The 17,436-nt window shown below is 34.8% G+C and overlaps 1 protein-coding gene across 1 annotated transcript in view; it reads right to left on the bottom strand.

Moving 5' to 3' along the window:
* Nucleotides 1-17,436, bottom strand: part of LOC139855078 (uncharacterized) — a 123,318-nt gene that overhangs the window by 7,383 nt on the left and 98,499 nt on the right. The window contains exon 3 of the mRNA XM_071844334.1: nucleotides 3,059-3,152. Coding sequence (XP_071700435.1) covers nucleotides 3,059-3,152 — 94 coding nt within the window. The remainder of the gene's footprint in view (nucleotides 1-3,058; nucleotides 3,153-17,436) is intronic.

The following is a 17,436-nucleotide window of genomic DNA, read 5'->3' as shown; positions in this document are numbered from 1 at the left end:
TTAAAATGTATATACATGTAGTGTTTTAATATGTATTCATACACTTTTGAAAGACTTCAAGACACTTATCAAAATACTTCTACTTAACAAAAATGCTTACAATTACATCCTCGTTCAGTTTCATCAACAATTCTACTCGTATGCACCCGTATTCGTACTCGTACAATACACAGCTTTTAGATGTATGTACTATTGGTATATACACTCCAATTATCAGCTCTTAGCAGCCCATGTGAGTCACCTAACACATGTGGGAACCATCATTTGGCAACTAGCATGAAATATCTCATAAAATTACAAAAATATGAGTAATCATTCATGACTTATTTACATGAAAACAAAATTACATATCCTTTATATCTAATCCATACACCAACGACCAAAAACACCTAAAAACACTTCCATTCTTCAATTTTCTTCATCTAATTGATCTCTCTCAAGTTCTATCTTCAAGTTCTAAGTGTTCTTCATAAATTCCAAAAGTTCTAGTTTCATAAAATCAAGAATACTTTCAAGATTGCTAGCTCACTTCCAATCTTGTAAGGTGATCATCCAACCTCAAGAAATCTTTGTTTCTTACAGTAGGTTATCATTCTAATACAAGGTAATAATCATATTCAAACTTTGGTTCAATTTCTATAACTATAACAATCTTATTTCAAGTGATGATCTTACTTGAACTTGTTTTCGTGTCATGATTTTGCTTCAAGAACTTTGAGCCATCCAAGGATCCATTGAAGCTAGATCCATTTTTCTCTTTTCCAGTAGGTTCATCCAAGGAACTTAAGGTAGTAATGATGTTCATAACATCATTCGATTCATACATATAAAGCTATCTTATTCGAAGGTTTAAACTCGTAATCACTAGAACATAGTTTAGTTAATTCTAAACTTGTTCGCAAACAAAAGTTAATCCTTCTAACTTGACTTTTAAAATTAACTACACACATGTTCTATATCTATATGATATGCTAACTTAATGATTTAAAACCTGGAAACACGAAAAACACCGTAAAACCGGATTTACGCCGTCGTAGTAACACCGCGGGCTGTTTTGGGTTAGTTAATTAAAAACTATGATAAACTTTGATTTAAAAGTTGTTATTCTGAGAAAATGATTTTTATTATGAACATGAAACTATATCCAAAAATTATGGTTAAACTCAAAGTGGAAGTATGTTTTCTAAAATGGTCATCTAGACGTCGTTCTTTCGACTGAAATGACTACCTTTACAAAAATGACTTGTAACTTATTTTTCCGACTATAAACCTATACTTTTCTGTTTAGATTCATAAAATAGAGTTCAATATGAAACCATAGCAATTTGATTCACTCAAAACGGATTTAAAATGAAGAAGTTATGGGTAAAACAAGATTGGATAATTTTTCTCATTTTAGCTACGTGAAAATTGGTAACAAATCTATTCCAACCATAACTTAATCAACTTGTATTGTATATTATGTAATCTTGAGATACCATAGACACGTATACAATGTTTCGACCTATCATGTCGACACATCTATATATATTTCGGAACAACCATAGACACTCTATATGTGAATGTTGGAGTTAGCTATACAGGGTTGAGGTTGATTCCAAAATATATATAGTTTGAGTTGTGATCAATACTGAGATACGTATACACTGGGTCGTGGATTGATTCAAGATAATATTTATCGATTTATTTCTGTACATCTAACTGTGGACAACTAGTTGTAGGTTACTAACGAGGACAGCTGACTTAATAAACTTAAAACATCAAAATATATTAAAAGTGTTGTAAATATATTTTGAACATACTTTGATATATATATGTATATATTGTTATAGGTTCGTGAATCAACCAGTGGCCAAGTCTTACTTCCCGACGAAGTAAAAATTTGTGAAAGTGAGTTATAGTCCCACTTTTAAAATCTAATATTTTTGGGATGAGAATACATGCAGGTTTTATAAATGATTTACAAAATAGACACAAGTACGTGAAACTACATTCTATGGTTGAATTATCGAAATCGAATATGCCCCTTTTTAATTAAGTCTGGTAATCTAAGAATTAGGGAACAGACACCCTAATTGACGCGAATCCTAAAGATAGATCTATTGGGCCTAACAAACCCCATCCAAAGTACCGGATGCTTTAGTACTTCGAAATTTATATCATATCCGAAGGGTGTCCCGGAATGATGGGGATATTCTTATATATGCATCTTGTTATTGTCGGTTACCAGGTGTTCACCATATGAATGATTTTTATCTCTATGTATGGGATGTGTATTGAAATATGAAATCTTGTGGTCTATTGTTACGATTTGATATATATAGGTTAAACCTATAACTCACCAACATTTTTGTTGACGTTTAAAGCATGTTTATTCTCAGGTGAATATTAAGAGCTTCCGCTGTTGCATACTAAAATAAGGACAAGATTTGGAGTCCATGTTTGTATGATATTGTGTAAAAACTGCATTCAAGAAACTGATTTCGATGTAACATATTTGTATTGTAAACCATTATGTAATGGTCGTGTGTCAACAGGATATTTTAGATTATCATTATTTGATAATCTACGTAAAGCTTTTTAAACCTTTATTTATGAAATAAAGGTTATGGTTTGTTTTAAAAATGAATGCAGTCTTTGAAAAACGTCTCATATAGAGGTCAAAACCTCGCAACGAAATCAATTAATATGGAACGTTTTTAATCAATAAGAACGGGACATTTCAGTTGGTATCAGAGCGTTGGTCTTAGAGAACCAGAATTTTTCATTAGTGTGTCTTATCGAGTTTGTTAGGATGCATTAGTGAGTCTGGACTTCGACCGTGTTTACTTGAAAAATGATTGCTTAACAAATTTTGTTGGAAACTATATATTTTTAACATGTGAATATTATGTGATATATTAATCTCTTAACGCGTTTGATATTATGTGATAGATGTCTACCTCTAGAACAAGTCCCATTGACTCGCCTAATAATAATGAAGAGTCAAATGTAAATTGGAATGATTCGTGGACTGATTCACAAGTTCCCGAAGAGGAACCGGAAGAAGAGTCGGAACCGGAAGAAGAATCGGAACCGGAAGAAGAATCGGAACCGGATGAAGAAATAGAACCGGTGGGGGAAATAATAAAACGGTTAAGTAAAAGAAAATCCTCAACCAACCGACCAAGGTTAATTATGGTCAATGGTGTTTCCGCCAAGGAAGCAAAATATTGGGAGGATTACCAATTCTCCGATGAATCGGATTCCGACGAGAATTCCGATGATGTTATAGAAATTACCCCAACTGAATTTAAAAAGGCAAAAGAAAATAATAAGGGAAAGGGCATAAAAATAGAGAAATCTAATTCCAACCCCGATGAACTTTATATGTATCGTCAACCCCCGAAGTCCTTAGGTTGTAACAATGACCCGGGAACCTCTAAACCACCAGGTTTTTCTAAACCAATGTGGACAATGACGGCTCGTATTAGGGGAACATCATATATCCCTAGAAACTTGGCAAAACGAACCAAAACCGAACAAGAAGAAACGAGCGAGTCGGAATAAGATAGTTGTATTCGTGTGGTGTAATATATGTAATATAGTGTGCTTATGCTTTATGATATATGTAAAAATTGCTTGTATTAATAAGTATTTTTTTATGAATCTAACTCTTGTCTATTTTACAGTTTAAAAACACAAAATGGATAGACAACCCAATATTTTAAGAGACCTACCCGGAGACATGATTGATGAAATCTTGTCTAGAGTCGGTCAGAATTCCTCGGCACAACTATTTAAGGCGAGATCAGTTTGTAAGACATTCGAAGAACGTTCCAAGAATGTCTTGGTTTATAAGAGACTTTCGTTTGAAAGATGGGGGATATCACATTGGGAAACCCATAAGTTACGATGTGTTTACTTTGACGCATATATTGCGGGGAACCCAAATGCTATTTTACGCAACGGGTTAAGAAATTATTTTGACTCAATATATCCGAATATTGGACTTCGTGATTTAGAAAAAGCGGCTAACATGCAACATAAAGAAGCATGTTATGCTTACGGGTTAGTAATGTCCGCTTCTCACCAAAGTGAGAAAAAGAACATCGGGCTACAGCTATTAAACAAAACGTTCCCACAAGTGACGGAGTCGGTAATTGGGGTAAGAAATGAGGTTTTTAGATTATTACGGGACTGTTAGACATTACGTAACCCTCGTCCCTTTGATGACGTTACAACACGCTGTCTTATCAACGGCCATAACGGTTATGTTGCACAAGACCAAGGATGGGAAGTAGTCCTAGTAAAACCAGAATGCATGACTTGTTTCTGGACGTATGAATTACGTGTCTTTATTGCCTTTGCTGAACGACTTGTGTACTAGCTAGAATTGTCTTCACAACTATCTTGTATCAAAGTTATTGTGTGCTATATTTCATGCTTTATGTAAAATAAGCGGTATTGTAAGTTTGTAAAATATTGTATAAAAGTTTGAACGCGAAATATTATTACAATCAGTTTTTCATATAGAATTGTAGTAGTTGAATTGTATATTAGCTACTAAGTATGAACTTAACGGGTAGGTACTACCCGAATTTAAACTTATAAAACGCTAATATGAAGAAAAAGCTTTTATAAATGAGTTCATATTATGCTACGAAATACTATTAACTACTCTTAATATTCTGTATGATTAACTTGTTCCATTTAACTATTTTGAAGGAAATGGCACCGACTACTCGACACACCGTGAATATGAATGAAGAGGAATTCCGTACTTTTCTAGCTTCAAACATAGCCGCAGTACAGGCTGCGCTACATACCAACAATAACCTTGGATCTAGCAGTACAGGAAATCGTGTAGGATGCACCTACAAAGAATTCACTGCCTGCAAACCTTTGGAATTTGATGGAACCGAAGGACCGATCGGATTGAAACGGTGGACCGAGAAGGTCGAATCGGTGTTTGCCATAAGTAAGTGTACTGAAGAGGACAAAGTGAAGTACGGTACGCATACCTTCACAGGTTCTGCGTTAACATGGTGGAATACCTATCTAGAGCAAGTGGGACAAGATGATGCTTACGCACTACCGTGGTCAGCATTCAAGCACTTGATGAACGAGAAGTACCGTCCCAGAACCGAGGTCAATAAGCTCAAGACAGAACTTAGAGGGTTACGAACCCAAGGATTTGATATTACCACGTACGAAAGACGATTCACAGAATTGTGCCTATTGTGTCCGGGAGCATTCGAAGATGAGGAAGAGAAGATCGACGCGTTTGTGAAAGGATTACCGGAAAGAATCCAAGAAGATATAAGTTCACACGAGCCCGCCTCCATACAACAGGCATGTAGAATGGCTCACAAACTCGTGAACCAAATTGAAGAAAGAATTAAAGAACAGACTGCTGAAGAGGCCAATGTAAAGCAAGTCAAAAGAAAGTGGGAGGAAAACGGTGATAAGAATCACCAATACAATAACAACAGCAATTACAACAATAATCGCAACAATTATCCCAACAATCGCAACCTCAATCGCAACTACAACAAACGGCCCAACAACAACAACAACAGCAACTACAACAATCATCCCAACAACAATAATAACCGCAACAACAACAACAATCAGAAGCAGCTATGCCAAAGGTGTGAAAAGAATCACTCGGGGTTCTGCACCAAATTTTGCAACAAGTGTAAAAGAAATGGTCATAGCGCGGTGAAGTGTGAGGTCTACGGACCAGGGGTTAATAGAACGAAAGGAACAAATGGTGTTGGAACGAGTAATGGCGGAGCAAGTAGTGTCGGAGCAAGTTATGCCAATGTAGTTTGTTATAAATGTGGAAAACCGGGCCACATTATTAGAAATTGCCCGAACCAGGAGAACACGAATGGACAAGGCCGTGGAAGAGTTTTCAATATTAATGCGGCAGAGGCACAGGAAGACCCGGAGCTTGTTACGGGTACGTTTCTTATTGACAATAAATCTGCTTACGTTTTATTTGATTCGGGTGCGGATAGAAGCTATATGAGTAGAGATTTTTGTGCTAAATTAAGTTGTCCATTGACGCCTTTGGATAGTAAATTTTTACTCGAATTAGCAAATGGTAAATTAATTTCAGCAGATAATATATGTCGGAATCGAGAAATTAAACTGGTTAGCGAAACATTTAAGATTGATTTGATACCAGTAGAGTTAGGGAGTTTTGATGTGATAATCGGTATGGACTGGTTGAAAGAAGTGAAAGCGGAGATCGTTTGTTACAAAAATGCAATTCGCATTATACGAGAAAAAGGAAAACCCTTAATGGTGTACGGAGAAAAGGGCAACACAAAGCTACATCTTATTAGTAATTTGAAGGCACAAAAACTAATAAGAAAAGGTTGCTATGCTGTTCTAGCACACGTCGAGAAAGTACAAACTGAAGAAAAGAGCATCAATGATGTTCCCGTCGCAAAAGAATTTCCTGATGTATTTCCGAAAGAATTACAGGGATTACCCCCACATCGATCCGTTGAATTTCAAATAGATCTTGTACCAGGAGCTGCACCAATAGCTCGTGCTCCTTACAGACTCGCACCCAGCGAGATGAAAGAACTGCAAAGCCAATTACAAGAACTTTTAGAGCGTGGTTTCATTCGACCAAGCACATCACCGTGGGGAGCTCCTGTTTTGTTTGTCAAGAAGAAAGATGGTACATTCAGGTTGTGTATCGACTACCGAGAGTTGAACAAACTTACCATCAAGAACCGCTACCCACTACCGAGAATCGACGACTTATTTGATCAACTACAAGGCTCGTCTGTTTATTCAAAGATTGACTTACGTTCCGGGTATCATCAAATGCGGGTGAAAGAAGATGATATTCCAAAGACTGCTTTCAGAACACGTTATGGTCATTACGAGTTTATGGTCATGCCGTTTGGTTTAACTAATGCACCAGCTGTGTTCATGGACCTTATGAACCGAGTGTGTGGACCATACCTTGACAAGTTTGTCATTGTTTTCATTGATGACATACTTATTTACTCAAAGAATGACCAAGAACACGGTGAACATTTGAGAAAGGTGTTAGAAGTATTGAGGAAGGAAGAATTGTACGCTAAGTTTTCAAAGTGTGCATTTTGGTTGGAAGAAGTTCAATTCCTCGGTCACATAGTGAACAAAGAAGGTATTAAGGTGGATCCGGCAAAGATAGAAACTGTTGAAAAGTGGGAAACCCCGAAAACTCCGAAACACATACGCCAGTTTTTAGGACTAGCTGGTTACTACAGAAGGTTCATCCAAGACTTTTCCAGAATAGCAAAACCCTTGACTGCATTAACGCATAAAGGGAAGAAATTTGAATGGAATGATGAACAAGAGAAAGCGTTTCAGTTATTGAAGAAAAAGCTAACTACGGCACCTATATTGTCATTGCCTGAAGGGAATGATGATTTTGTGATTTATTGTGATGCATCAAAGCAAGGTCTTGGTTGTGTATTAATGCAACGAACGAAGGTGATTGCTTATGCGTCTAGACAATTGAAGATTCACGAACAAAATTATACAACGCATGATTTGGAATTAGGCGCGGTTGTTTTTGCATTAAAGACTTGGAGGCACTACTTATATGGGGTCAAAAGTATTATATATACCGACCACAAAAGTCTTCAACACATATTTAATCAGAAACAACTGAATATGAGGCAGCGTAGGTGGATTGAATTATTGAATGATTACGACTTTGAGATTCGTTACCACCCGGGGAAGGCAAATGTGGTAGCCGATGCCTTGAGCAGGAAGGACAGAGAACCCATTCGAGTAAAATCTATGAATATAATGATTCATAATAACATTACTACTCAAATAAAGGAGGCGCAACAAGGAGTTTTAAAAGAGGGAAATTTAAAGGATGAAATACCCAAAGGATCAGAGAAGCATCTTAATATTCGGGAAGACGGAACCCGGTATAGGGCTGAAAGGATTTGGGTACCAAAATTTGGAGATATGAGAGAAATGGTACTTAGAGAAGCTCATAAAACCAGATACTCAATACATCCTGGAACGGGGAAGATGTACAAGGATCTCAAGAAACATTTTTGGTGGCCGGGTATGAAAGCCGATGTTGCTAAATACGTGGGAGAATGTTTGACGTGTTCTAAGGTCAAAGCTGAGCATCAGAAACCATCAGGTCTACTTCAACAACCCGAAATCCCAGAATGGAAATGGGAAAACATTACCATGGATTTCATCACTAAATTGCCAAGGACTGCAAGTGGTTTTGATACTATTTGGGTAATAGTTGACCGTCTCACCAAATCAGCACACTTCTTGCCAATAAGAGAAGATGACAAGATGGAGAAGTTAGCACGACTGTATTTGAAGGAAGTCATCTCCAGACATGGAATACCAATCTCTATTATCTCTGATAGGGATGGCAGATTTATTTCAAGATTCTGGCAGACATTACAGCAAGCATTAGGAACTCGTCTAGACATGAGTACTGCCTATCATCCACAAACTGATGGGCAGAGTGAAAGGATGATACAAACGCTTGAAGACATGCTACGAGCATGTGTTATTGATTTCGGAAACAGTTGGGATCGACATCTACCGTTAGCAGAATTTTCCTACAACAACAGCTACCATTCAAGCATTGAGATGGCGCCGTTTGAAGCACTTTATGGTAGAAAGTGCAGGTCTCCGATTTGTTGGAGTGAAGTGGGGGATAGACAGATTACGGGTCCGGAGATTATACAAGAAACTACCGAGAAGATCATCCAAATTCAACAACGGTTGAAAACCGCCCAAAGTCGACAAAAGAGCTACGCTGACATTAAAAGAAAAGATATAGAATTTGAAATTGGAGAGATGGTCATGCTTAAAGTTGCACCTTGGAAAGGCGTTGTTCGATTTGGTAAACGAGGGAAATTAAATCCAAGGTATATTGGACCATTCAAGATTATTGATCGTGTCGGACCAGTAGCTTACCGACTTGAGTTACCTCAACAACTCGCGGCTGTACATAACACTTTCCACGTCTCGAATTTGAAGAAATGTTTTGCTAAAGAAGATCTCACTATTCCATTAGATGAAATCCAAATCAACGAAAAACTTCAATTTATCGAAGAACCCGTCGAAATAATGGATCGTGAGGTTAAAAGACTTAAGCAAAACAAGATACCAATTGTTAAGGTTCGATGGAATGATCGTAGAGGACCCGAGTTCACCTGGGAGCGTGAAGATCAGATGAAGAAGAAATACCCGCATCTATTTCCAGAAGATTCGTCAACACCTTCAACAGCTTAAAATTTCGGGACGAAATTTATTTAACGGGTAGGTGCTGTAGTGACCCGAACTTTTCCATGTTTATATATATTAATTGAGATTGATATTTACATGATTAAATGTTTCCAACATGTTAAGCAATCAAACTTGTTAAGACTTGATTAATTGAAATAGGTTTCATATAGACAATTGACCACCCAAGTTGACCGGTGATTCACGAACGTTAAAACTTGTAAAAACTATATGATGACATATATATGGTTATATATATAGTTAACATGATATTATGATATGTAAACATATCATTAAGTATATTAACAATGAACTACATATGTAAAAACAAGACTACTAACTTAATGATTTTGAAACAAGACATATATGTAACGATTATCGTTGTAACGACATTTAATGTATATATATCATATTAAGAGATATTCGTACATCATAATATCATGATAATATAATAATTTAAAATCTCTTTTGATATTATAAACATTGGGTTAACAACATTTAACAAGATCGTTAACCTAAAGGTTTCAAAACAACATTTACATGTAACGACTAACGATGACTTAACGACTCAGTTAAAATGTATATACATGTAGTGTTTTAATATGTATTCATACACTTTTTAAAGACTTCAAGACACTTATCAAAATACTTCTACTTAACAAAAATGCTTACAATTACATCCTCGTTCAGTTTCATCAACAATTCTACTCGTATGCACCCGTATTCGTACTCGTACAATACACAGCTTTTAGATGTATGTACTATTGGTATATACACTCCAATTATCAGCTCTTAGCAGCCCATGTGAGTCACCTAACACATGTGGGAACCATCATTTGGCAACTAGCATGAAATATCTCATAAAATTACAAAAATATGAGTAATCATTCATGACTTATTTACATGAAAACAAAATTACATATCCTTTATATCTAATCCATACACCAACGACCAAAAATACCTAAAAACACTTTCATTCTTCAATTTTCTTCATCTAATTGATCTCTCTCAAGTTCTATCTTCAAGTTCTAAGTGTTCTTCATAAATTCCAAAAGTTCTAGTTTCATAAAATCAAGAATACTTTCAAGATTGCTAGCTCACTTCCAATCTTGTAAGGTGATCATCCAACCTCAAGAAATCTTTGTTTCTTACAGTAGGTTATCATTCTAATACAAGGTAATAATCATATTCAAACTTTGGTTCAATTTCTATAACTATAACAATCTTATTTCAAGTGATGATATTACTTGAACTTGTTTTCGTGTCATGATTTTGCTTCAAGAACTTTGAGCCATCCAAGGATCCATTGAAGCTAGATCCATTTTTCTCTTTTCCAGTAGGTTCATCCAAGGAACTTAAGGTAGTAATGATGTTCATAACATCATTCGATTCATACATATAAAGCTATCTTATTCGAAGGTTTAAACTCGTAATCACTAGAACATAGTTTAGTTAATTCTAAACTTGTTCGCAAACAAAAGTTAATCCTTCTAACTTGACTTTTAAAATTAACTACACACATGTTCTATATCTATATGATATGCTAACTTAATGATTTAAAACCTGGAAACACGAAAAACACCGTAAAACCGGATTTACGCCGTCGTAGTAACACCGCGGGCTGTTTTGGGTTAGTTAATTAAAAACTATGATAAACTTTGATTTAAAAGTTGTTATTCTGAGAAAATGATTTTTATTATGAACATGAAACTATATCCAAAAATTATGGTTAAACTCAAAGTGGAAGTATGTTTTCTAAAATGGTCATCTAGACGTCGTTCTTTCGACTGAAATGACTACCTTTACAAAAATGACTTGTAACTTATTTTTCCGACTATAAACCTATACTTTTCTGTTTAGATTCATAAAATAGAGTTCAATATGAAACCATAGCAATTTGATTCACTCAAAACGGATTTAAAATGAAGAAGTTATGGGTAAAACAAGATTGGATAATTTTTCTCATTTTAGCTACGTGAAAATTGGTAACAAATCTATTCCAACCATAACTTAATCAACTTGTATTGTATATTATGTAATCTTGAGATACCATAGACACGTATACAATGTTTCGACCTATCATGTCGACACATCTATATATATTTCGGAACAACCATAGACACTCTATATGTGAATGTTGGAGTTAGCTATACAGGGTTGAGGTTGATTCCAAAATATATATAGTTTGAGTTGTGATCAATACTGAGATACGTATACACTGGGTCGTGGATTGATTCAAGATAATATTTATCGATTTATTTCTGTACATCTAACTGTGGACAACTAGTTGTAGGTTACTAACGAGGACAGCTGACTTAATAAACTTAAAACATCAAAATATATTAAAAGTGTTGTAAATATATTTTGAACATACTTTGATATATATATGTATATATTGTTATAGGTTCGTGAATCAACCAGTGGCCAAGTCTTACTTCCCGACGAAGTAAAAATTTGTGAAAGTGAGTTATAGTCCCACTTTTAAAATCTAATATTTTTGGAATGAGAATACATGCAGGTTTTATAAATGATTTACAAAATAGACACAAGTACGTGAAACTACATTCTATGGTTGAATTATCGAAATCGAATATGCCCCTTTTTAATTAAGTCTGGTAATCTAAGAATTAGGGAACAGACACCCTAATTGACGCGAATCCTAAAGATAGATCTATTGGGCCTAACAAACCCCATCCAAAGTACCGGATGCTTTAGTACTTCGAAATTTATATCATATCCGAAGGGTGTCCCGGAATGATGGGGATATTCTTATATATGCATCTTGTTATTGTCGGTTACCAGGTGTTCACCATATGAATGATTTTTATCTCTATGTATGGGATGTGTATTGAAATATGAAATCTTGTGGTCTATTGTTACGATTTGATATATATAGGTTAAACCTATAACTCACCAACATTTTTGTTGACGTTTAAAGCATGTTTATTCTCAGGTGAATATTAAGAGCTTCCGCTGTTGCATACTAAAATAAGGACAAGATTTGGAGTCCATGTTTGTATGATATTGTGTAAAAACTGCATTCAAGAAACTGATTTCGATGTAACATATTTGTATTGTAAACCATTATGTAATGGTCGTGTGTCAACAGGATATTTTAGATTATCATTATTTGATAATCTACGTAAAGCTTTTTAAACCTTTATTTATGAAATAAAGGTTATGGTTTGTTTTAAAAATGAATGCAGTCTTTGAAAAACGTCTCATATAGAGGTCAAAACCTCGCAACGAAATCAATTAATATGGAACGTTTTTAATCAATAAGAACGGGACATTTCACATAGTGTGTGCGAGTGTACTATGATGTGAACCACGGAGCCGGTAGCATCATGGTGCATGTGTTGTGATGTGAACCACAGAGCCGGTAGCATCAAAGTGCGAACCACGGAGCCAGTAGCACTATAAAAATTAGGTGTGAACCACGGAGCCGGTAGCACCGAAGTGTGAACCACGGAGCAGGTAGCACTATAAAAGAGTACGACTCAAATGCATAGTGACGTGAACCACGGAGCCAGTAGCGTCATAGCATTGCGTATGGTGTGAACCACGGAGCCGGTAGCACCATGACGCGTTTATGGTTAACCATATAGCTTGTGTATGAGTTGTTGTATAGCATAATATATTATTTTGGTGAATATGCTATTGATTTTGCTAGTTGTGGTATTTGGAGGTTATTAGCTTATACTTGGAGTTTGTATGCTAATTGTGATTGCTAGCGATTAGTACGGTGTGTGTAAGTGTATGCAAGTAGGTATATTATATATGTATATATATAATTATTGCATTCACTAAGCCTTGCTTACCCTCTCGTTGTTTATCTTTTTATAGGCTCCGGCGTTGACAAGGGTAAGGGCATTCGATTGGATTAGAGATCCCGCTTGTTGTTTAGGGGACGCTTTTGGGATGTGATAGCTTTTGGAGTTTGACCGAGATTTGGGTAGTTTAACCCCCCAAACACCATGCTCATCGTGTCGTTTGGAAATTAAACTAATGTGGTCGAAACTCATGATTTGTACGAAACTCGTAAAACGGCTGATGTGGGCCCCGTTTTGTAAAACTTGTTTTATGATTGATTCGTGTTAGTTTTACATATATGAACATGTGGTGAAAAGCGTTTCGTCTAAATACGTCGGGAAGTGGGAGATCTTTATTTGAAAAATTGCAATTCCGGACAGAAGCTGTTGGGGCTTGTGCGCGCCGCGCACTATACTGTTTAAAAAAAAAAAAATTTGCATATTCAGTTTGGAAATGGGTTGGGTTGTTACAAGTGGTATCAGAGCATGGTCTAAGGGATTTAGGCGACTTGAGATAGGTGCCTAGACTTAGACTTAAATGTGTATGCGTTTAATGCGGGACTTGTAGGAGACGCGTCGGACCGGGAGTTGACTAGTGTTTAGGTTTATGTGAACTAACCTTGCGCTAATTGTTTATGTTGTGTTAGCAATCATCAAGCGACATAGACGTTGTACTAGCAAGTTAATGCGACGTGCTCGCGTAACAATGATTAGCTACCATTGTTACGGGTTCAAACCGTGTCAAACAAGCAATGTACGACGATTGTTGAGCGAGATGGGGTAGTGTGGTATATAGATATATATATACATATGTGTTATTGATAGTGCTCCAAATGAACATATATTTAGTAGCAATATCCTCCCAATATGTAAATTATTTAGTTGTAATTGTCCTATTTTAAGTTGTAATCGTTTATATTAAATAAGTGCGAAGACAAAAGGCGAAAACGACAATTTGAAGACGCAAATGACCAAAAAGCTCAAATGTACGAGATACAATCCAAGTGGTTCAATTTATTGATAAGAAACCTCTAAAAATGACAAAAGTACAAGTTGCGGAACGCAAAGTACAAGATATTAAATTATACGAAAGGACGTTCAAAAATCCGGAACCGGGACCTGAGCCAACTATCAACGCCCGACGCAACGGACCAAAAATTATGAGTCTACTATGCACAAGAATATAATATAATATATATATAATTATATAAAATTATATATATTATATTATATAATTAAATATAACGTCGACAAGCTAGCAAACAAAGCAATTGGGCATGGCCAGACTGGCCATGCGATCGCATGAGATTAAGACTGAGAACCCATGCGATCGCATGGGCCTCAGGATCAGACCACATCTATAAAAGGCAACGAGTTTTGGCCATAAAAAAGATAATAATAATAATACTCCTCTGTAATAATATATATATATATATATATATATATATATATATATATATATATATATATATATATATATATATATATATATATATTATATAAATAGTATAGTGTAGTTTTATATTAGATTAGTTTTGGGTTATGCAAAGGTTATTTTACGGGTTTTAAAGTCGAAGCTCTGTCCGTGTAATACTACGCGATAAATAATCAATGTAAGCTATGTTCTCCTTTTTAAATTAATGTCTCGTACTTAAGTTATTATTATGCTTATTTAATTCGAAGTAATCATGATGTTGGGCTAATTACTAAAATTGGATAATTGGACTTTGTACCATAATTGGGGTTTGGACAAAAGAACGACACTTGTGAAAATTAGACTATGGGCTATTAATGGGCTTTATATTTGTTTAACTAAATGATAGTTTGTTAATTTTAATATAAAGATTTACAATTAGACGTCCCTATAAATAACCATATACACTCGATCGGACACGATGGGCTGGATATTTATACGTACGAATAATTGTTCATTTAATCGGACACGGAATGGATTAATAGTCACTAGAATTATTAAAACAGGGGTGAAATTATGTACAAGGACACTTGGTATAATTGATAACAAAGTATTAAAACCTTGGGTTACACGCAGTCGATAACCTGGTGTAATCATTAAACAAAGTATTAAAATCTTGTTACAGTTTAAGTCTCCAATTAGTTGGAATATTTAACTTCGGGTATAAGGATAATTTGACGAGGACACTCGCACTTTATATTTATGACTGATGGACTGTTATGGACAAAAACCAGACGGACATATTAAATAATCCAGGACAAAGGACAATTAACCCATGGGCATAAAACTAAAATCAACACGTCAACCATCATGATTACGGAAGCTTAAATAAGCATAATATATTTTATTTCATTTTTCCTCGTACTTTTATTTATTGTCATTTTAATTATTGTTATTTATTTTATATTGTTATTTAAATATCGTCATTTACTATACGCTTCGCTTAAAATATAAATCGACAAACCGGTCATTAAACGGTAAACCCCCTTTTATATATTATTATATATAATTATATATATTTTGTACAAATATAGTTGTTTAAAAATATAGTGTGCAATAAGCCCTCTCCCTGTGGAACGAACCAGACTTACTAAAAACTATACTACTCTACGATTAGGTACACTGCCTATAGTGTTGTAGCAAGGTTTAGGTATATCCATTTTGTAAATAAATAATTAAAACTTGTGTAATATTTCGTCGTATTTCGTATTTAAATTAATACTATTTCGTACACCCCGCTGCACACATCAAGTTTTTGGCGCCGCTGCCGGGGACTCGGCGAAACGCTATATTTTTAATATATATTTGTATACATATATTTATATATCATTTTTAGAAAAACAATAAAAAACAAAAAAAAAACTGGAACCCAGACCCATGCGATCGCATGAGCCGGGTGTTGTAAAGCCATGCGATCGCATGGCCTAATCTGACACGCCAGAAACCCTATTTCAGCATTTATTACGGGGTATTATTTATTATTATTATTATTTAGGGTTATTTATAATAATATTTAGTTTTAGTTTTAATTTAATTTGTAATTTAAGTTTTAATTAGTTTTATAATTATAAAAAAATTAATACTTTTATAAAATATATAATATAAAAATAATATTTTTATAAAATTTATATTTTTATCATTTTAATTACAATTTGTATTTCTATCGTTTATTCGTAATATTTGTATTTTTATCGTTCGTAATTAATTTTAAGACTAGTATTTTGCCGTAGCTTATTTTATATTTCTAGATTTTTAGGTTTTGTCGTAAAATCACTTAAGTGCCTTTTCTTTAGATTAAGATTTAGGTGCTTTAGAATTTTGCGACGCTGTTTATAAATTTTAGTACCTTTTAAGTTTCGACGTTTTTCTTTCTTATTTTTATTTTTCGACGTTTTTTGACGCGCTTCTTTTTCTTTCTTATTTCTCGACGATCTAGTTTTTAGGACATAGAATTTTCTATTTCTTCTTTAAAATTTCAAAAACGAAAAAAATTATTTTAAACGGTTAAATTGATAGACATCCAAATTTTCTGGTTCGTAGTAATAGTTGGATTTGTTAGTGGCTGAGTTGTGAGCTTCCGATTTAAAGGGTTCTGGCTCCCTGCTGCATCTATTGGCTATTCGAAACGTGGGCAAAATCAGAAAAAGTCTATTAATTTGATAACTTATATAATTTTTATTTTTATAACTAATAGGATAATTAAGTAAATGCACCACATTGTAGCTAAAATTTGGTATAAAAAAAGCGCATTATGGAAAATCTCGAGAATATTTTGGAAACTCTTTATGACATCCGAAATCAATTTAATCAATACTCTCAAACGGGTGTTGATGACAATTCGTTCGGTCAATCTTGGATCACGAATGACGAAACAATAACTGGTTGTGAAATCTGTGGAGATTATCATTCAACATGGAAATGTTATTATTATGTTCCTATGGAAAATTACGCACCCATGGAACCTGAATGGAATGATTATGAGGAATACAATTCAAATTGGGATTATTCCCAAGAATATTTCCAAACTCAACAACCAGAAGACGAGGAGAATTATGTGTCTGAAAATCTTTTAGACAATATGAAAATCAAACTCGAAGAACTCGATGCTCAAAATGAACAAATGAGAGAGTTTGTAAATAGGCAAGTTGAAACTCTATCAGATTACACACCTGTTGATCTAAGGAGTATTGTGCAAGAAAATCTCATATCATCGAATTTTGATGAATTCGAGAGCTCCGAAATCACCAACTATCCCGATGAAACTTTTTATTCAACTTTACCAATTTCACAACATATCGACACATTAGCCTCTACCGACGAAATCATCGATCAATCAATGAATGAAGAAGAAGTAAGGGTGACAAATTGGTACTCTTGGGAAAA

The sequence above is a fragment of the Rutidosis leptorrhynchoides genome, chromosome 1, assembly GCF_046630445.1.
Source record: "Rutidosis leptorrhynchoides isolate AG116_Rl617_1_P2 chromosome 1, CSIRO_AGI_Rlap_v1, whole genome shotgun sequence".
Lineage (NCBI taxonomy): Eukaryota > Viridiplantae > Streptophyta > Magnoliopsida > Asterales > Asteraceae > Rutidosis > Rutidosis leptorrhynchoides.
Note: the sequence above shows the minus strand (reverse complement) of the source record. Positions and strands in the feature narration are given on the sequence as shown.